At 39.3% G+C, this 21,416-nt stretch overlaps 1 protein-coding gene across 1 annotated transcript; it reads right to left on the reverse strand.

The window, feature by feature from the left end:
• Nucleotides 1-1,192: 1,192 nt before the first annotated feature.
• kpna3 (karyopherin alpha 3 (importin alpha 4)) lies at nt 1,193-19,625 on the reverse strand. Its single transcript, XM_020648388.3, has 17 exons — nt 19,469-19,625; nt 15,808-15,852; nt 12,234-12,323; nt 10,690-10,719; nt 10,534-10,586; nt 10,355-10,450; nt 8,522-8,607; nt 7,528-7,614; nt 7,272-7,441; nt 6,899-6,943; nt 6,634-6,765; nt 6,372-6,500; nt 5,746-5,850; nt 5,423-5,494; nt 4,958-5,120; nt 4,315-4,409; nt 1,193-4,213 (listed from the first exon to the last, which is right to left on the reverse strand). Exons 1-17 carry the CDS (start codon nt 19,532-19,534, stop codon nt 4,115-4,117), a joined length of 1,563 nt encoding a protein of 520 aa, XP_020504044.1. The 5' UTR covers nt 19,535-19,625; the 3' UTR covers nt 1,193-4,114.
• Between the last annotated feature and the right edge of the window lie 1,791 nt (nt 19,626-21,416).

Below are 21,416 nucleotides of genomic sequence, written 5' to 3' on the forward strand. Positions count from 1 at the left end.
TATATATATATAATACGTTTTTTATACGATATCATAAATGATAATATCACACAAAAAAACTAGTTTTTTCGTCATATAGCTTTTTTTTTTTTTTTTTTTTTAAATCTGAGATGATGGATGCCATTCCAGCATGAAGATCATAATGATTGAAGTAAAAATAACCTAATGGTGTTCAGTAATAAATCCTTTGAGTTAGCTATAGTGATTTCGAAGGCTAAAATCTAATGCAATATTATATAATTAAGCAGTACATTTTTCTCCAGTTCTCATACTGATAACTTAAAAGTTGTTCTATGGTGATGAATAATTTTGTATTGAGATTTCTACCCCTTGTTTAATCTGTAAAACCAAAAAGAAAAAAAACACTTTCTAAAAAGATAGATAGAATTTTTTTAATTGAATTCGAGGTCAAATTGGCGTCTTTATTTGCAGAGAAAGATCTTTTAAAAATTGTCAAGATTTAGAAAAGCTTCAAATTGGCTTGTTTTATGATTATTTTTCTGACTGCTATTTCTACTTTGTCAAGATTGATCTTCCGCCCAGATGGAATATTTACTCACACCAACTAGATCCACTGAGTTACTTTGAGGAAATTAAATTACACTTCCACAAACAAGATCAGATTTTAAAATACATTTTCTTTTTAGAAGTTGCCACAAAAAGCCTGGTTCATGGGAACTCTGGATCAAGCTTAGTTTAATGATCCACAAAAAAAAAAAAAAAGTATTTGCATGTTTTTGTTGTAGATTTACATTTCGTGTCTGCAGGCTTAGTTAATCATTACTCATTTAGGAGTTGTGAACTAACGTACATGATTAGATTGTGCCACTTAAAAAACCTGTTTTCACAACACAATAACACCGTTTTTAATGTACACTGTAACTTATTTTTTAAGCTTGTGTTGCCTGACCTGGAGTCACCTGTACAACTAAAATGTTACATCTGGGGTGTCAAATAAGGTCACACACACCACCCTAACCTCAAGAGAAAAGAGGGAGATCCATGAGAAATAGAGAAATGTGACACATTAAAAACTATCCTATAATGTGTTGTAGAAATTACAAATGTAAAGGATTACATTTCCGTAGGAGCATAAAACCTAACAGACCTTTCTTAGAAGCTGATTTCGCGGTACAACTTCATTTTAACTAACGGCGACTGAATGTGTGAATCAACAACACTTGCAAGCACGAAGGATCCAACGGCTAAACAGCAAGTTTATTTTGGTTAGGATCAGAAACACAGATTATGTCCTGAGGGTGAGATGAGATCATTTCAAAAATCCCCTGACGGTAATATGGCAATCATGATTGGGTGGTGTTTTGGGGGTATGGGGAGGGGGAGTAATGAGTGGGAGAAATGGTGTGTTACAATGTTTAGTGAATAAGATCGGAGGGGAGCAGTTACTCTCAACAGCAGAGAGCAGCATAGAGCATTCCCATGGCAACTCCAAACAACAGGGAGCGAGCACATTGATTCCTGTAGCCACATCTCCCGTTTCTCTATTCTCCATGTCGCGAGAAGAATTCTTTTTTTTCTATTCAATAAAACGTCGTTTTAGTTGAAATGAAAAACAAAAGGCACAATGATTTTCAACTCGTTCTTGTCTTTAATATGCACAAGAGTTGAAAGCATCAATGAGCCACCTTAAAGAGAGGAATTCAATCTAAAATTTATAAAAAGATATAAACAATCAGAGGCCAAAACGCTGTCTGTTGCTTTTCTCCTATTATTTTTTTTTTATATTTAAAACAACTTTTCATTAGCAAGTAAAAATCTTGCAACAAACATAAGCTTGTATCCAATGCGAATACAAGGCAACGAAATTGTAAATCTTTAAAGTGGCTCGGTCTAGTCTGCTAGTTCATGACTGTACACCCTCTCTATAGTTTTGTTCAGTAATAAACAGCTAGTCCCAAAAACAAGCCTGGGCTGCGCATAACAACCCCACCCCAATATTTAAAACCCCAAGTGTGACCCACCCCCACCCGTCGTTCTGACCCCCTCTCAGTAGTTAGCAGCCAACCAGAGGATCATAAAGTCTTCGAGACCAGGGGCTGGGGTCAGGTTCAGGGATTCTTTTTGACACCCTGAAGCCGCACCCACACACCAACTGAGACATGGGACGGCACATTTTTAAACAGCCCGTCACCACTACGAAGAGAGAGAGAGGAAAAAAAAAAAAACAGCCTGTTCCAATTTATCAGCATGTCATCACAATACATATGCAAGTCAAAAATAAAAACAATAAAACAAAGAAATATTTTTTCCAAAAGAAAAAAGAAAACCTCCCCAGCCATCTTTGACAGTAAGGTTAATCGTCCATCCAATGACTGTCAGCTGCAGCAGCTTTGTACAGGCTTTATGTAAATATATTCATATATTCATTAGACGGCAAAGGAGAGATTACACATCACATTTGTTTTTGTACAATTATTCAAATCGAGTGATGACATGTTACCTCTTCATCAAAAGTAGTTAAGTACTGTAAAGGTCAGGACCTGTACTCATTATATAAGTCTAGTCTTCGAGGAGAATAGGTCCCTTTCTGCAGGCAGACATCAATATGCCTCTCAGACGTGTGCATAAGACTGAAGAAGAAAAAAAAAAAGAAGAATAAAAGAGACAAATGGAAGCTCCACAGACTCAACCAGGAGAAGCTCAAACATGAACCTAAAGTTTTGTTTTTCCTAGAGAGTTTAAAAAAATAATTAAAACAAGTTTGATTCAGGCCGATTTGAGCTCGACTTTTTCCTTTCCTTTAAAAAAAAAAAAAAAAAAAAAAAAAAAAAAAACTAAGTTGACCCCCCCCCCCCACCCCCCCCCTTTTTTTTTTCAAGCTTCACATTACAGGGGAGTCTAGAGCAGACGGGTCGCTGGATCAGAGGACGTGAACCGAGCTCATGCTGCAGAAATGAATGTCCTGTAGGTGGGGGAAGCGGGGGGGGGGGGGGTGGGGGGGGGACACACACTACAGCTGACATGACCCTCTTCTACTAAGTCTCTGCGCCTAAAGGTGATTCCTCCCGATAGGTAATCACACATCTGTAGGAAAAAAAAAAAAGGAAGCTTTTGTCGCTTTGCAGTAAGCAGGTCTTACAGTTGCATGAATTGAAAAAAAATAAGAATAATTATGGCATTTTCTTCACATTTTGATGATTTTTTTTCCTTATTAACAAGTTTGATAATTCAACAGAGGTCACGTTAAAAAAAAAAGTGACGTCATTGAGTCGAAAGTCCCGTCAGTCAGTTCGCCACGGAGTCCTCTTTTCGCCTTGGAGCCCTTTCATCCCTACCACCTGCCCCAGGACTCTTCTGGGAGGGCAGTGGGGGGGGGGGGGGGGGGGGGTCCGTGGTTAGTTAGTCATGGCTTAGCTCTGGGATTAACTCTTTAAACTGGTTTGGAAGAGGGTTATTTGGGGGAGGGGGTGCCCGACCATCAGGAATCTGTGTGACTAAAGTGTGTCAATGTGTGTTCTTGTTTGTCAGTGTGCGTGAACGTAGGTGAAGTTAACACCAGAGGACGATCCAGGGGAGGGGGGGAAAGCACAAAAAAGAAAGCACAAACGAACAGCAGTATTTCTCCCCCCATAAGTGATATGATGACTTCTAACAGAAGTATGCACACAAATTCTAAGTGCGAGTGTGTGTGTGTGTGTGTGTGTGTGTGTGTGTGTGTCTGAAAGTGTGCTTGTGTGTTTTTGTCTCTATGAAGATTTGACATTTGGCAATAAGTTGCCATGAAGGCTTTCTCTACCTTGTGGTTTGTATTTTTGAGTGATGTGTTTCGAAGCACTAGCAGACAGTGCAGACAATCCTTCCAGATGTAGGTTGCCAGATGGTGATGGTGCCCCATTGGATGACCAGGATTCCAATGTAGGTTTAAACCGTGTACAGTGAAGGATGGAGAAATAAAACAAACAAAAAAAAAAAAAAACACCCCGCAGTGCAGAGAGGTTGGGGTGGGTAAATCCTTCAGTGGTGAGTTTTTTTTTTTTTTTGTTGACGTGATGTTTTTGTAAATCCTTCTGTACCAGGTTGCCAGGTTGGAGGAGAGATGGATGAATGTCTTAGGGTGACCCGTGCAGCTGGTTGAAGCGAACATCCTGGATTCTTAGAAATTAAACTCTTTTGTTTGCATGTTGGAAGCTGGATCAAAGTTGAATGTCCCTCCTTGAGTGGTGTCGGGGATCAAGCTGGGATCTTCATCGATCTAAAAGAAAAAAAAAAAAGGACAGATTTTGTGTCATTACATCAGAGCAAGATTTTTGAATGAAAAAAAAAAAAGATGAAAATGTTGTGTTGGAAACTTACATCATCTCCTGAAAAGTATTGATCAATAATCTCAAAGGCTAGTTTGTAGATATCCTCATTCTCATGCTGCTGCAGGTTTTCTATCTTCTCCAAACCTGTAAAAATCAAAACAATGACATCATATATTCTGGTGTTTTTTCCCCCCAACATTAGCACTGGGAACTCGCTCCTACTTTTAACATTCAGGGTTTGATTGAACAGGGGCTTAGGGCGCGGTCTCACTGGCCATCCATACCGTGCCCAAGCACGCTTCAACCCTAAAGTCCAGTTCGTTTGACCAGTGTGACCGCTCCGTATCGTGCTCAGGCACGGTGCACTTCCTTGGCTTTGGCACACTTTTGGAGAGGTGTGCCTCGACACGGTACACTTCATGCACAAGCATGCGGGTACACAACGCTGACAGCCTTCATTATGGAGAAATCCAGAGTTTGTGCTTGGGTACAGCACGGTACAGATGACCGGTGTGACCGCGCCCTTAGTCAAAACATGCTCTCATTAGCAAAACGAGAATAAACCATAAATCTCACAGACAAAAATAATTAAATAAAAACACATCAGCTCAAATAAAGCAAGAGAACTAAGAGACAGCACAGACGAAATGTAACCAAAGAATTCCATCAGCATTCATCAGTCAGGTACAGACCTCCACACTCCTCTATGATCTCAGCGATAGTGCTCGCTTCGTCTCCCGCCATGATCAGGATGTTCTTCAGGCCGTCCAGGACGACCTGCACCACCTGCGAGTCCTTCACTGACAGCAGGTAACAGAACGGAGGGATGACATTCTGCTCAACCAGGAACTCCACCTACACAAACCCACACATACCACATCCATACTTGATTACAACATAGGTACATGGTTACAAGTGTGGAATCACCTGGACGACCTTTAAATGTGAACAATACAACACGGCCTAGTTTCAAGCGTCAATAACGGGGACAGTTTGCTTTTTTTTTTTGAAAAGGAAAAAAAAAACAATCATTATTGAAATGATGCAATACTTTAAGACTGACTCACATGCTAGAAAGGGTTTCTGATGTTAAATATAAAACACATCACACCCAACACGGCAGATTTTTACATCACAAGTCCAAAAGCCAAGCCCACCTGGTCTTTTCTCCCGCTGATGGTGAGGTTGCTGATGGCCCAGGCTGCCTCCTTCTGAGTGCCAAAGTCGCCCTGAAGAGAGACAGGCTGTCACTAACATGTGCTTTTTTTAGTACAACAGGAGAATGCCAAGACTTGGAAGAAATCTGGGCTAGGTTTGGATTCATGATTCAATGCATGTATCAAGAGTTCTCCGTCAACCAAACACTGAATGTGTCAACGAGCTCCAGCTTTAAGGTCTTCTGTGATCGATGGTGAAAAATGAACAAACAGAATGGAGTACATGAAGAGCTTCTTTTCCTGTTCTTCCTCCATGCACAAACCTTAGCCAGTTGGTGAATAATCATAGGAATGAGTCCAGCGTCGATCACAGCTTGGACCTGCTGCTGGTTCCCAGCTGTAATGTTGGACAGGAACCAGACTGCTTCCTGGAAACAGACCAATGACAAATGGTCAGAACTGGCACTTGGTCCTTAACGCACATTCTTTCAAAGCCTCGCATTCTTCTTTTCTACCTTGTTGTTCCACAGTTGTGGTATTAACCTCAGGTTCAAAAAGTTTTAACATCTGATTTAGTTTCTACTTTATCAGCTTGATGCGAGTAAATCGTAGGTGCTTTTATTACAATGAATGCCAATGTGAGATTCATGTTTGTAACCCTTAGTGCAGTGTTTTTACTTTGAATAAAACAAGACACTGAGATCTGTCAGGAGTTAGTAGTAATTTTCTCAAAACAAATCACAGACTCTACTGTTAGCTCACAATAATGACTAAGAAAATACTAGACCTGCTTCTGAGAAACAAACAAAAAAAAAAAACATACTGGCAGTGAGTCAGAAAGCTCTCAAATGTTATGAACTTCAAGGTGCAGACTTCTATTTTTATTCTAAGTAATGAGAAACCACAAGACTTCAAAAAAACAACAACAAGGAAGTGAACAGTAGGATACCTTATTGATCTTTTCTTTAGGGTGTGTGAGAAGGTTGGGGAAGTGTGAGAGGACGTCACAGTTGAGCACAACCTGCGTCTGCTCGTCTGTCCCTGTCACGATGTTCCCCACTGCCCTCAGAGCTGCCGTCTGCAGTTTTCAAGACAAGAGAAGATGCACAAGATGAATACATTTGATGATGAATTCACAAGGAAAATTAGAAAGCGTTACCTCACTGGAGACAAAAAAAAGAAAGAGAAGGTATTATCTAATATATTCTGACCTGTACTTTGACCTCCTGATGGCTGAGGAGAGGCACAAGAAATGGAACGACTCCAGAGTCAATGACCATTTGAATCTGCTCGTTGCCGCCGTCTGTCAAATAGGACAGGGCCCATACTGTGTCTACAAGGATCTAAACACAAAAACACACAACGAGTAAAACCCTGAGCGAAAATAGAGCTTGCAGACAAGATTAAAAAAAAAGCTTGCAGACAGTTAAAATCAAGGGTTATTTTCTTAAAAGCCCCCTCCGCTCTGATACTCACATTAATATCGGTGTGATATATTAGCACACAGAGGGCTGGCAATATCTGTGGGGGGAAGAAAAGTGGGTTGTGAGTGGGCTGGATGTTGGCAAAGGAATAGTTGATCAGATGAAGGCAGAAACAGGGCAGAGAGAGAGAGACACAAAAAAAATTTACAAAGTGGAAAAGCTGTCAAAACCAGACTTCAAAACGTCACCAAAAGAGCTTTGTAGTTTGAAATTCCCCGGGGTAACACGGCTGAACCGGCTACTGAAAAAAACGCTCTGCGAAAACTGTGTGTGACTCAGCCTGCGGTGACACAAGTCGACTGCAGAACAACACATCCATCTGTCTGGCAACATGAAAGTCTGCACACACATGCACAAATACCAACCTCTTGCACAGTCTCCATGGGCGGCGGTGGATCCTTGTTGCGGCAGAGGTTGACAATGACCCAGGTGACGTTGCGGAGGAAGGTGATGGGGATTGATGGGTTAATGAAAGATAGCAGAGGCTTGACCACGCCCAGGGAGATGACATAGTCCCGGCACTGTGGACCATCACCTGGGAAGGAAAGAGGTCAACAGTTAAGTCTACACAGTTGTTGAAAAGTGACAATATTCACACTCCAATGATATGCTACTGCTTACCTATAATGTTTCCCAAAGCCCATACAGCCTGTTCACAAACATTCTGGTGGGGAGAGTGCAGCAGTCGCAGGAACAGGGGCACTGCATCTAAACATACACACATCAGATCAAAGATAACGCACCACGGGAAGAGTTTATGCAGCTCCAGTGGGACACTTTGTTGTCCATTCACATCCAAAGCAAAGTAAATGAAACAATAATACATGACTGTGTCACAACTATTGACATACATAACAGCCAATGTGAATGTCAGTAGGGGTTTCAATTTAAATGTAATGGTATCAACGAGTGCAAGCAAATTCTAGCTTAAAAAAATGTGTTCTTTTGGGACGCTGGTTTGGCTCATTTGGTAGAGTGGGTACCCCATGTATAGAGGCTATAGTACTTGTAGCAGGTTCAACTCCTGATCCTGATGATGTTGTAATGTATGTCATCCCTCCCCCCACTCTCTCTCCCCATGTTTCCTGTCACTCTAAAGCAGTCCTGTCTAATAAAAGGCTGAAAAAGTCCCAGGTTAGGGTCATCGGGTCTAGCAGTAAAACGTTGCAGATTGATGTATTTTTGCAAGTTAGAGTGCAGAACGAGATTATTATAGTTACAAAGAGTGTAACAAAATAAACACTTTGGTTGACTGAGATTAAAATAAAAACTGGATTTTAGAAAAATCACATCTAAATTCAAGATTCTTTCTCAGCTTTAAAAAAAGTAGTTTGCCGTTCTCTGATCTCCTCTCTGATTGAGCTGCTTCTGTAACAGCCAGTTAATCCCACTGATGATCATGCAGATGATGATTTCCGCTTCCTAGTCAAGTTGGCTTTTTTCCCGCACAGTAAATCCCCGGTTATCTAATAAAAGCATAATCCATGAAATAACAGACTGCCTCTTTAAGTGAAGAAGAAAAAACACTAATACATGTGCTATCTCAGCAGATTGCAGACGGTGTACAAACACAGACCGCTGGGGGGGGGGGGGGCAGACTGCGGTGTCAACTTACTGGATTTAACCACAGCCTGAGTCTGTGCTGACGTCCCGGACGCGATGTTGGTCAGAGCCCAAGCTGCCTCAAACTGAAGAGAGGGGCTGGAGGGCAAAGAAAACACAAAAGCAGTTAAAAGAGGGCTCCTTTACTTTTGGTCGATTGAGCATGTGGAAGCGGCAATGAAGCCCCTTTGGTGATAGAAATCCCTCTGCATTAAGCTCTTCAGGGCGACAGAATCTAGAAGCGTAGTGACTAAAGAAAGAAAACGACTGATCGTCTCTTCTTCCACAAGAAAAACACCAAAGACTGACATTTCGAGTGCCTCATGCACCTTTGTGTCAAACATGCTCCAGTTCAGAAGCCGCTTTATAACAAACCCTCGGAGTAGTTCAGGAAGTGATTTGTATTTCCACAGTCCTTAGACTTCCCATTTAAATTCTTGTAGACATCCCCCTCCCTTCATACAGGTGCAGAATAAACATGTTTGATGGCTATTGGCTGAAGTCTTTGTGATGTGTTCACATGCAACTTCTAAAACATGAGAGACTTCAAGTGATGCAAAAGCCAGTCGTTTTTTTGCAGCTAGTTCTTTGATGTTAGACGGTGTATCTGGGGCTTAATCAACATGTCTGCTTTTTTTTATTATCTCTTTAGTACTAGCCTGGTTTCTACAGCAATGTTACTTCTTTAGCCTTTAATCAAAAGCTTGTTAATCATCATGTGAAGTTTTTTTTCTCTCCCTTAATTTGAATTCTTAATTAACAGTTTCACAAGCAACGTGAAACCCTAGTGAGAGTAGAGAGTTTTCAGCAAATAATACATCTGACAACAGATCAGGAGTCTGGGCTTCATGCTGATTGGTGGACTGGGGCTGAGCTCAAAAAGGAAGAATATGAAAATGATGCAACACACACACACGCAATAAAAAATAAAAAAAAAAAAAAAAAAAAAAAAAAATCACACAATTGCAAGTGATCCTCACACCACCCACAAGCCAAATGCTAGTGTATTATGGTGATGTGTGGCAAGTCTGTCTACCCCGTTAAATATTTCATCAGGCAACCAACCATGATCTGCAGCTCCGACTGGTTTTTCAGAAGGTTTATCTGGGATTTAAAAACAGGAATCAGGGCGTGGTTCTATTTGTGATGTAATCAGCCTTTGTGTGGCTATCTGTGGATGTAAAGTTTGATTTCCTGCCCTTTCATGCATTTGAAGCTTACATTTTAATTCCCCAAGAAAGACCAATGGAGGTCATTGTCATGCTGTACATTGCATTCTGAGTCTGTAGCTCACTATGTTATTAGACTGAGCTGGCTTGGCTTGCTTCCATAATGCCATGGCAACATAGACAAGTGGACAATTTTCTCCTGCTGGATACACATGGGTGGTTTGACATGCATTGTTGATTCCTTCATAAAAATTTAAAAAAATGTCCAACATAAGCTGGTGTTACATGTGAGCAAGAAGTGGTTATCAGCTGCCGTGGTAAAGTCTCTGCAACCTCTTCCTACAAGTCCCCCCCCCCCCCCCCTTATTGAACACAAGGTCCTGGGAATTTGGGAACTCTGAGAGGCAGGAATGCTGTTATATTTGGCTTGGCCTGGACTGAGAAGACCAGCCAAGTGCCCTGCCTGCCTCCACACACTCTCACGTGTGGACACAGTGGGACAAACACACACAAACTCTTGCAAACAAAACCCCTGTTGCGGCAGAGACTTCTAGTTGCAGTGATAATCCAGCACAGCAGTCTGCAGTCTTAACAACCGCGACACAACGCTCATCACGTCAGAGGAAAAAAAACAACACTGAAGGCAAAACACAAACTGTCACGGGGGGCAGACTTACTTGTCGTCCCTTTCCAGGCATTTGACTAAAATGGGCAGGATGCCAGACTTTATCAAGTCGTCGATGGGGGGGTTTCTGTCACTCGAGAGCAGTTTTCTGAGAAGAGCGAGAAAAACAAAGTTTAAGTAATTCATATATTTAAAAAAATGCTGGAGCTGTGTTTTCTGTCAGTCACCCACCTGGCTGCCTGTACAGCACTGAGCTGGATTACAGCATTATCACTGGTAGCGTTCTGTAAAAGAGCAATTCATGTTAATAAGCAAACACTTGAGATATATTGTTTGTACATTAGGAGAGGGAAATAAATAATGTGATTGAATGATTTGAGCTCTCACCTGTAGGATGGCATCAAGCGTAACATTTTGCTACAGTGAGAGAAAAGTAGAGTATTAGCAAAGTTAGCTAAGCATACTTTAACATCAAGGGAAAGGGAACACCAATCAGAAAAAAGTAGAAGGCACCAAACTGTTCTTAAGGGTTCAGTAACACTAGAAGTGTCTGCTGTCTTTTGACAGTTGTTGATGGCTTATTACTATAAAAAACATGGACAGATGTAAGTGTTGGCACATGGATGTTTGAAATACTTTGAGACATAACAAACTAAAAATACTTGAAGACAATACCCAGCTTGACAGACCCCTGATTAACACAGCTTTACACAATATGATTTATCTATCTCAGGGGGGTTTACATTTTTTAGAGGTCTATACAGAGACTATCAGAGCTTACTAAACCCATTTTGGTGTCAGATACGATAATTATTTACATATAGCGCTTGGTGGCTGTTGAAAGAAACAGACGACAGAAATGACAACAAGCCACACCTCCTCTTTCTCTTATAACCATTACCAGGCTGGATTGTTTCTGCACCGACTTACAACCTGGATAACTCGTTAGTATTTTCAAGATCGACATCTCTTTTTAATTTTTCCGGCTCTAAAATGTGTCAACATTTTCATAAAACTGTAATGTGCTAAAATAAAGTGGAGACACTAATGTTGAATGAAGCAGTCCTATCAGGACTCTAGTCTACATTCATCTTCTCCTCTGTGCTGCTGTGGGCCATCAGAGTGGCTGCCATTTTTACTTGTGATAAAAATGGAGGCTGTCACTTTAAGGCGATCATTTTATCCTCTACTAAAAAAACTAATTAGACAACAATGGCTTTTGAGTTAAATACATTTTGCACTGCCTGTAGCAAAACTCTGCCCACATACAATAAACAACAACATGTTGAGAAACTAAAAGATTGTTTTATTTTACAGCCACAGACTTTATCCAAAAGGATTAATGGTAAAGGTTCATTGCTAAGGGGTGCGCACAAACAGAAATCCATTCAACCTAATTGCATCGAGGTTGTGGAGGAAGTTTCAGCAGCATATATTACTAAATGATCAAAGATCTGCTTTGACAGCAACAAAGATAGAAGAAAAATGGCAAAATCAACTCACTGGAACAGACATCCAGTTGCTTTAAAGCAGTTGCACCAGATTGAGTTCACTCGGTTATTATTGGAACTTGTAAATGTTGAATTTTGAACAGTTGAAACTCCATGACAACTACATCTGCTCAGGAAGAATGGGTGATATGATTGACAGCTACTAGACAGACTTTTTTTCCTTGTCAGCGGGTGGGCTGGTACTTTGGGTAAATTGGCTCAGAACGTAAGAGCACAATAATATAATTTCGTCTGTGAATTATTTTAATTGGGAGGTTAAAAGAGAAATTCCACATTAAGACAATTTTACATTTTAACCGCAGCTCTTTTGCTTCTTTTCAAAATTCCCAATGCCCAACGGACTTGAACCAGTCTGACCTATTATCCAGACAGTCCAGTCTCACTTCATCACTCCCGCTCAAGAAACACACCCACACTTACTCCTTTGAAGTCTGAGTCGACATCAGAGTCCTCCAGACTCTCCTCCTGCGGGACGTTTCTCTTCTTCAGTAGATGTTCGTCTCGTTTGTTCTGACAAGACAAAAAAAAAAAAAAAAAGACAGAAAAGCAATGAGGGGAGGAGATGAAAGTGCTCATTAATGCATTCATGAATTCTTAAAGTAACAGAACATAACTTATAAATAGTTTCTTTCCCCCCAACTTTTACTTTCTGATACACATGGTAGGAAACCCAGCCTTAAGAGGGAAAGTCGGAGAAGTCCTGTGCGGGCTTGTTGGAAGCAATCATCACAGTCTTCTTTGAAGGACACTGAACTTTTACCCTCTAGCCCTCAAAATGTTCTCAAGCCCCCCCCCCCCACAGTAAATCAGAGGCAACTAAGTACTTATAGACAATAAGAGAGACCCACACATCCCATCCATTGGCAGGGCCTGTGAGTCAGTGGTAGGAGGAGATTCCCTTGCCCTACATTCCTGTGCGTCGTGCTGATGTGCGTCACTGATGACTAATCAGCCAGTGCAGTGCTTCTTGCTGCTCTGATCCCACTAAAGGAAATGTGCTAGACTTGAGGACACCTCAGGACTACACAGCAGTGACGTTCTGATTCTATCACCCCTGGCTGTAGCTCTCTGCTCAACATGCCTGTTTTCCCAGTATTATCAGACTTTCTCTTAAATGCAATCTGAAGTCTTTATTTTGTAAGAATTACAAGTTCAGTTGACCTCATCATGCCTTCAAATGGAAATCTGATCATCATTGCATAGTTCATTTTGAAAAGATGATCTCCACCTGCAATGTGACCGTGTCAGTTTCCGGTATGTGCTGTGCCAGGCATTTTTTTAATAAAATCCTTTTTTTTTTTTTTTCCAGGAAAGTCTTGGAAAAGGTTCATTTTTATTTATTATATTTTGTATGGCCAATGTTCCCAGAGCAAGAGTGCACCTTTCTTTTCCTCTACCTACACATGCCTTTCTTATCCCAGGAAGGGAGCAATTTTCCTCGGAGCTTTTCTTTCCAGGAAAGGACTTACTGCTTTCCAGGAAAGAACTAAGACCTCTGTTAAAGTCCGAAGGCACACCTGCAATTAGCCTGTGTCATCATGACCGTGGACAGAGACTCAAAGTGAGATCTTTGAGATTGCATAATGGAAGTGATGGTTGTGATGGGTTGCTCTTTCTCTCAGTTCTCGCATTTAAATCAGTATCAGAGAACGCTTACCACAACACCAGTAATTCATCCTTTAACAAACCTGAATCAGTCTCCAACTGTGAGAAACTAAAAACTATCTCAGACCGCTAAGCCAGTTTGAAAATGTGCATAACCGAACAAAAATAACACACAAAGGGAAAGCAAATCATTAAAGATACTAACTCTTGTTGAGCTGTATTCAAACCTTCCAGACCAGACATTGCAATGCAAAAACCTGATCATCCAAGTGTGACCAAGCCGCAGAAGAAGTATCTGCTTATAGATTATGCTGAAACAAACACTAAATATGTTTTAAGTTTCTTTCCAAGTGCGCCTTTTGTTCCAAGTTCTGACCAGAAAATCTGTTTGTATCAGCAAGAAATATCCCACCAGGCACTGTCGCAGTGTCAACAGGGCATTTCTCCAAGTGAGTGTGGAACAACTCTAAAGCATCACACAACATGCTAAAGTCTAAGCTAAGTTCCTTCTGAAGAAATCACAAATACGTTTCCCCAAACGACCTACATTTTATTACACCTGAATTGTAATCGCAGGGCAAGTTTTGCTTTTATTATTTTAGCAAGGGAGGATAAATAAAGAGGCCTTCTGTAGGGAACAGGCATTGTGTATCAGACAACAATAGAGAGAAACGACACAAGCACTACGTCTGCGGATCCATCATAAGAAAACTTTAACTCCTAAAAGCTTTTTTTTTGGCATCTTGTAGGACTCTAATTGTGTAAATGTTATTGAAAGATGAAATAGCAGTCCTTCACACACAGGAAGGTTTAAGAAATAGCATGTGGGTAACACATCCATCCAGCATGTGTGATTCTACATCCATGTAAAACATGGTGCTGGTGTTTTCTGCATGGCTGTTGTGATGTCTGGATGGAACTGGCTCACTTGTGTTCACTGATGAGGTCACTGCTGACGGCAGCAGAAGGATAAAATGAATGCATACATCGTGTTCTTTTCAGATCAAATTAAATTCAGCTAATCTTTTTTGGCAAAGGCAACATAAAGCAGCAGCAGCACAATGATCCCAAAATGACAAACTACTTTTGCATGCACCAACTGCACCTGCTTGTGCAATCTTCTGTGCATGTATCAGCTCCTTTTTCTTTTCAATTCATCACCGTTCTGAAAAGTTGTAGTGCAGAACAAAAGCAAACTAAACAAACACAGTTGTGTTGTGACAAAGAGTGATTCCGGACAAACAATTTTTAGTGCAACATCATTTAGCCCCAGAAAATGTTGGCAATTTTTAATGCAGGCCTGTAAACCACTGATTGTGCCATTTTCTATTTTTCAAATTATTTAAAAAAGAAATGTAATTGCCCTTGGAAAAGCAATTATATACAAGATATTTTCAATTGGCCTTGACCACAACAGCTGCTAGTAATTTATGTTGGGCAACAGTATAGCTACTTAATTTGAGCTAAAAAAAAATGGCGGTTTTCTGAGGATACTTGGCTCAGATGTGGATAATTAATCTTAATTGTCTCAACTAGTCAAATGAGACAATTAAACTGTACTGTTGTCTGATTAATGTGCTGTCTGCATGGTGGCATCTGCACTATCTAAATATCCATAGCTAATAGGTTTTGGGGAAGTCATAAATTGGTATCCTACTTGAAGTGTGTTAATTTTACCATTCAATATGAAGTATGAGTCTGTTAAGTTGGGAGCTAGCTTCACAGATAAACATTTCAGTGGGTGAGAAATTGTAGATAAAAAACGTCACTCTGAATGTACCATTGGAGCACAATCCAGAAGACTAGCAGAAAATCATTCAATTTAATAAAGTGTGCAAACAAATCCAAACAGGCACCTAGTAGACACACTGTTTAATCAAAAGTGTGTGAAAGGGGCTCTTCGTAATTAATAAACCCTGACTCTACCAATGAGTATTGACGTGTTGTATCCAAGACAATCCACCATCCTGAACAGAATGTATCCAAGACAATCCACCATCCTGAACAGAATAAATGTAGAGGTGTTCAAGTAACAGAAAAATGGCTTGCATCAGGTTTCACGAAAATGTTTAGTCAGTTGAAAGAGAGTGTGACAGTGGTTTGTGAGGAAGTTAACTTAGAGACCATACAGCATGTTTTGATATCATGGAACAATGTCAAAGGGTCTCCAGGTGCCGTGAACCTTCCTATCTCTTGATGATACTCACAGCTTGTGGCTTTTTTTTTTGCCACAACTAACGTTTTTCTGTTGCAAGGATGCCTCCTAATTGCTCTCAATATCTGTCCAAATGTTTTCAATCACCCAATTCAGATGAACATGTTTCTGACGAAGATTTAGAATACTTTGACTGAAGCAGTGTGTGTATGCAGATGGTGCATCTTTTCTTACCTTTCTCAGCTCGACTGTCACCTCATTTCGATGTCTTCTCATAGTCTGTTGTAAAGAAGGAGAAAGTATAAAGCACGTTAATGAGGAAAATACTAGAAAAATCACAAAGTTTCGGTCCCTCAGAACCTTTGTCAAGTGTGTGTACTTGGCAAGAGTAGTGTGCGGGGTTTCTTCTTAAGTAAAAGGGAACAATCTTTAAAATTAAGCAGCAAGTAGATACATTATTACAGGCCAGCGTTCTTTTTTTTGACTGAAGCCTTAAGAATGAACTTTAAGAACAAGACCGAGAAAATGGTTTAAATTACTGCTGTGTGTCCAGTTGGGGTTTTTACTTTTCAGTTCATCCTGAACAGTTTGAGATGGTCCAACATCTTGTGACTGTTTCAAGAGGTTCATGTTGCCTTCCTAAATAGCCCTTTACGTAATCTGGGACAGTCATAACTCAGGAGGCTGCGGAGCACAGAGGTATCTCCTAGCTACTGCTAAACAACAATATGGCACTCCATTGACTTCAACAAAACATGTTTCATTGAAGACAAAGTAACATCAAAAACAACAATCAAGTATTACTGTCAAAGGATTAAGAATACCAACGTTGACTGAACGTCTCCTAATTTGATTGGCTTCTTTACCCAAACATAAGCTTTCCTCTTTTTCTTTACCCAAACAAAAGCTTTCAAGAAATAATATGAAACCAAAATGACAAAGCTGCAGGGGCCCACTAAGGCCCCACAGTTAGTGCACAACAAAACAAGGACCTGATATTTTGCGATGCAAGAAGGATACGGTAGGAAAAGGCTTGATATCCACAAGTACTGTTTATTTCCACATCTTTATGCTATCAGGAAACAAATGAGGAACGTTTGACATACAGTATAAAAGACTAAACAGCTTCCCTAGTGATGTCAGTCATGAAGAGCAATCTGTTATGCCTGACCTACATTAATAAAAAAAACCCAACTGGCATATCTTCCCTCGCTGTGGTCTGAGTCATCTATTAAGGAAAACTCAAATTCATGCAGACGCTCTAAAGAGGACCTGTGTCAGACATCCAAGATGCTTGAAATAGCATCAGGAATGCATTTGGCAAAGACTGTCTGTCATAGTAGCCATGTGCTTGTCACACTGACTCCAAGTTTCAAAACAACAACCTCTGTAGGATCAAAGTGTGCTTTAAGTCAAGCATGAAGGTCCATTTTCAGAGACTTGTTGGGTGTCTTTGTTGGTAAGATAATAAAGTGGCCCTTTGATAAATCACTTGTTTGTCTGTCACATTAACATTCTTCTTCAGTCGATCAATGCTTGGTTGCCTTAGCTGGAATAGTCTTAACAGTCTCTGCCAAATGGTTTTGCCATCATGTCAATGAGCATTACAGACTAATGCTGTCACAGAGATTTATAATTAGACTTGTTAGTTGAATGATGCTGCAATACAAACCCGGCTTTTTACACGGTCTGTTAGCCACTAAGACTATACTGGTGGTGTTTTCTAGAATATGTGACCCTACCAGTAAAGAAATCACAATTGTCCTTAACATTATTGTCCAACCCCGGCACAGTCTAGGCCTGTGAAGGCTGTTTCGTCATGAGCCGGGGATCCAGCTGAAGATTTCTGCCTTTTAATAAGGCTGTTTTTTCTTACCACTGTAACTTTTACTGCTTTGCGAAAGTGCTCATGATGGATAGGCCGGGTCTGTGTAACATAATAATGAGTAAGGTCTTTTACCTGCTTTTTGTAAAGTGTCTCGAGATAACACTTGTTATGAGTTGACGCTATACAAATAAAAATTGATTGATTGATTGAATTGATTGATTATAAATATATTTAACGAACATGTCTTAGTATACCATATAAGTTATTTGCGTATTTAATGACTGCTAGCTCAATGAGTGTATCATTAATTAAGTCTTATTTTTGCTCTTGTCGTTTCTACTCGTATAAAACAGTTTATTTAAGAATACATTTTCCGGTATTTCACATGAAAGAGAGCGGTAAACTGAGGCCATCGCATCATTACTTATCTTACTTTGTCAATTTATGTTTAACCCCCTCCCGTTTGCCACCAACAACTCTGGACTAATAACTCTGAAGCTATCTATTGAAAAGTACACTCAGTTTACTGCACATTGCACAAGTTTACTTCTTCTTTAAATTTCATTTTACTTTATTTACCATTTTGTTTTGTACCTTTTGCACAATTTAGAATGTATTACTGTAAATACTATTTTATTTTATCTATTTTACCTCATTTTATTTTATCTTATTTTGGTTGTATTGCACCACGGGATGGAGACAAACACAATTTCAATTCCACTGTATCTCTGGCATATTTTAAAATTGACAATAAAGTTGACTTTGACTTTTTTAATTATATTTACTTTTATAGTTTTGTTTTTTTTAATCCTTTAATCACTTGTTTCTATTTCTTTTTCTGCTCTTACCTTCTTATTGCTGTTATCTTTTGATTTGCTTTTAACTCTTTTAGTTTCTTACATCTTTTTAAATCTTTGGTTCCTCTTGGTCTCAGCTCGTGTTGTTGGGTTCTTGTGATGGTTCTAATGATGGTTCTTGTGATAGTTCTTGTGATGGTTCTTGTGTTTCCTGGGTTCTTGTGATGGTTCTAGTGATGGTTCTTGTGATGGTTCTAGTGATGGTTCTTGTGATGGTTCTTGTGATGGTTCTTATGATGGTTCTTATAATGGTTCTTAAGATGGTTCTTGTGATGGTTCTAGTGATGGTTCTTGTGATGGTTCTTATGATGGTTCTTATAATGGTTCTTAAGATGGTTCTTGTGATGGTTCTTATTATATATGTATGTTGGGTATCGTGCACTTTGGGTTCTTTTCTGTTGAATTCTATTTAATTATTTTTTGTATTTTGCATTAATATTAATGTTTATGTTCTTGCTGTGTTTGATTTAGTTTGTCAAAGCACTTGACAACCTTGAAAACCTGTGTTTTTAAAAGCTGCTGTATAAATAAAGTGATTATTATTATCATCATTATCATTATTATAATAATAACAGCTGACTAACTAACCAGGCTTTACCTGCTACCTATCTGCTTTGACACCGCTAGCATGCTAACAAGGAGGGGCAATGTTTGGTCAGGGGGGGTTTGGATGTTGAACCAAAACATGTTATTCGACCCTAAACTGAGCGTTTTACTGACAATGCCAAATTCTCATAAAAGCACTCACGTACAGCATGTGAGTAACTTAAAGCCATCTGACTTGTGAGGGGAAGAAGAAAGTGTCAAACATGAAGGTGCCGGTCAGGCCCAGCTAACGCTAACTAGCCAAGTTAGCATTAGCATGGCAGTGACAGCTACACCGCCTGCTCTTAATTCCCCCGATTCAACCGGACAGCTGTGATGTTGTTTACTTTTAAAAAAAAACATTAACACGTCAAAAAAATTAGTAGGCCTCTCCTCTTACGTTAATAATGATTATCAGCTGCTGTGATTCACCGCTGTGAAGGAAAAGGCCAATAAGCACTTTGATGGCGAACTCTTCCATGTTAGCTTCAATATGCTAGGTGGCTAGCTGGCAGCTGCAGCCGGGGCCAGGCTCCCCCTCAAAAGAGGCCCAAACACTGGGGATTAAAATGTAAAAACTGTGTATATTCAGACTGTTCACACTGTCATTAACGCGTTGTCTTACCTCGACATCTCGTCCCTTGTTTTTAAAGCTCTTGATGCGGTGTTCCAAGCCGGCGTTTTCTGCCATGGCTGCGCGCGGGGGGGGTTTAGCTGTTACTCCGGCTGTCGGGATCTCCTGCGTGAAAAGAGACGAGAGGTAAAGGCAGCTCCTGTGCTGCTGCTGGAGGAGGAGGAGGAGGAGGAGGAGGGGAGGGGAGGGGAGGGGCGGGGAGGGGAGGGTGACGTCACAGAGCGCAGCAGAGAGAGGGGGAGGAGCTAATGCCTCCTGCATGGGCTGTCCTGGTTTCCCCGGCTTCCTCGACGCAGTAATAATAAATTCACCTTTGACTTACTGGCCACTAAAAAACATCCTTAAAACATGTAATCTGTAAACCAGAGTCAATCTTTTATTTATTTATTTATTTATTTATTCATTTATTCATTGATTTGTTTATTTATTGATTGATTGATTGATTGATTGATTGATTGATTGATTCATTCATTTATTCATTTATTCATTTATTCATTTATTTATTCATTTATTCATTTATTTATTTATTCATTCATTTATTCATTTATTCATTTATTCATTTATTCATTTATTCATTTATTTATTTATTTATTCAGTCATTGATTGATTGATTGATTGATTGATTTATTGATTTATTCATTTATTCATTTATTTATTTATTTATTCAGTCATTGATTGATTGATTGATTGATTGATTGATTGATTGATTGATTGATTGGTTGATTGATTGATTGATTGATTGATTGATTGATTGATTGATTGATTGATTGATTGATTGATTGATTGATTGATTGATTTATTCATTGATTGATTGATGGATTGATTGATTTATTGATTTATTGATTGATTTATTTATTGATTTATTTATTGATTTGTTAGGGACAGTGCATATTAATCCATTTTATATCAGTTTACTATTCATACAGTTCTGGTTACTTTTCTGATGTCTCTTATCCATCATCAAAATCAAAGTCAAAGTCAACTTTATTTTCAATTTCAAAATATGCCAGACATACAGTTGAATCGAAATTGCATTTGTCTCCGTCCCGTGGTGCAATACAACCAAAATAAGATAAAATAAGATAAATAATATTTGCAGTAATAAATTCTAAATTGTGCAAAAGGTACAAAATGGTAAATAAAGTAAAATAAAAATAAAAATAAAAATAAAAATAAAAACAAAAATAAAAAAAAAAATAAAAAAAAAATCATTGCACTACAATGACTTTATTTATCTAATTTTTACCTTTACAGTTATATTGTTTATATTAGTTCTGTTGTTCCATTATGCACCTTATAACTTATCATTTAGTATCTAGTATTTAGCCTACTTGCACATAGCTCTGTATATATATATTTATTTCTCGTTTACTGCACATAGTTCTGTTTACATCTGTTTACATCTGTTAGTCCGATCACTGTCCACTTATATCTACTCTTTTTATATTTTGTATTTTAAGTTAAGTTTAAGCTTTAAGTTGTATTTAAATTGACACTTTCTATTTAGGTTAAAATGTTTCGTACTTGCACTGTTGTTAATTTACTGCTCTGTGTGCCTTTGAATTGCCCCCCGGGGACAAATAAAGTCTTTTGAATTGAATTGAATTGAATTACAGCTGTAAAAAAAAAAAGACAGATTATAGCAGAAGTGCTCGTTTCCATCTGTTGTCCCTAGGCAGGTAACAGAGACAAATTACAAATAAAATACAAATACAAAGGCACAAGTGACACAAGACAATAATAGAGGTTAAAGGTTAAAGGTGGTCACAGACTTGGTTTTCTTTTATCCACTGTTTGAGGTGTGTTTCGAAGGTTGCATATGTTTGTGAGTCTCTTATTGTGAGTAGGAGAATATTCCAATATTTAGTTCCTTTGACTGACAGAACTGCTTGTCTGAATGTAGTGCGTCTGTGTGGGACCTCACAGTCTCCTCGGGCTG

The sequence above is a fragment of the Labrus bergylta genome, chromosome 13 (assembly GCF_963930695.1).
Source record: "Labrus bergylta chromosome 13, fLabBer1.1, whole genome shotgun sequence".
Lineage (NCBI taxonomy): Eukaryota > Metazoa > Chordata > Actinopteri > Labriformes > Labridae > Labrus > Labrus bergylta.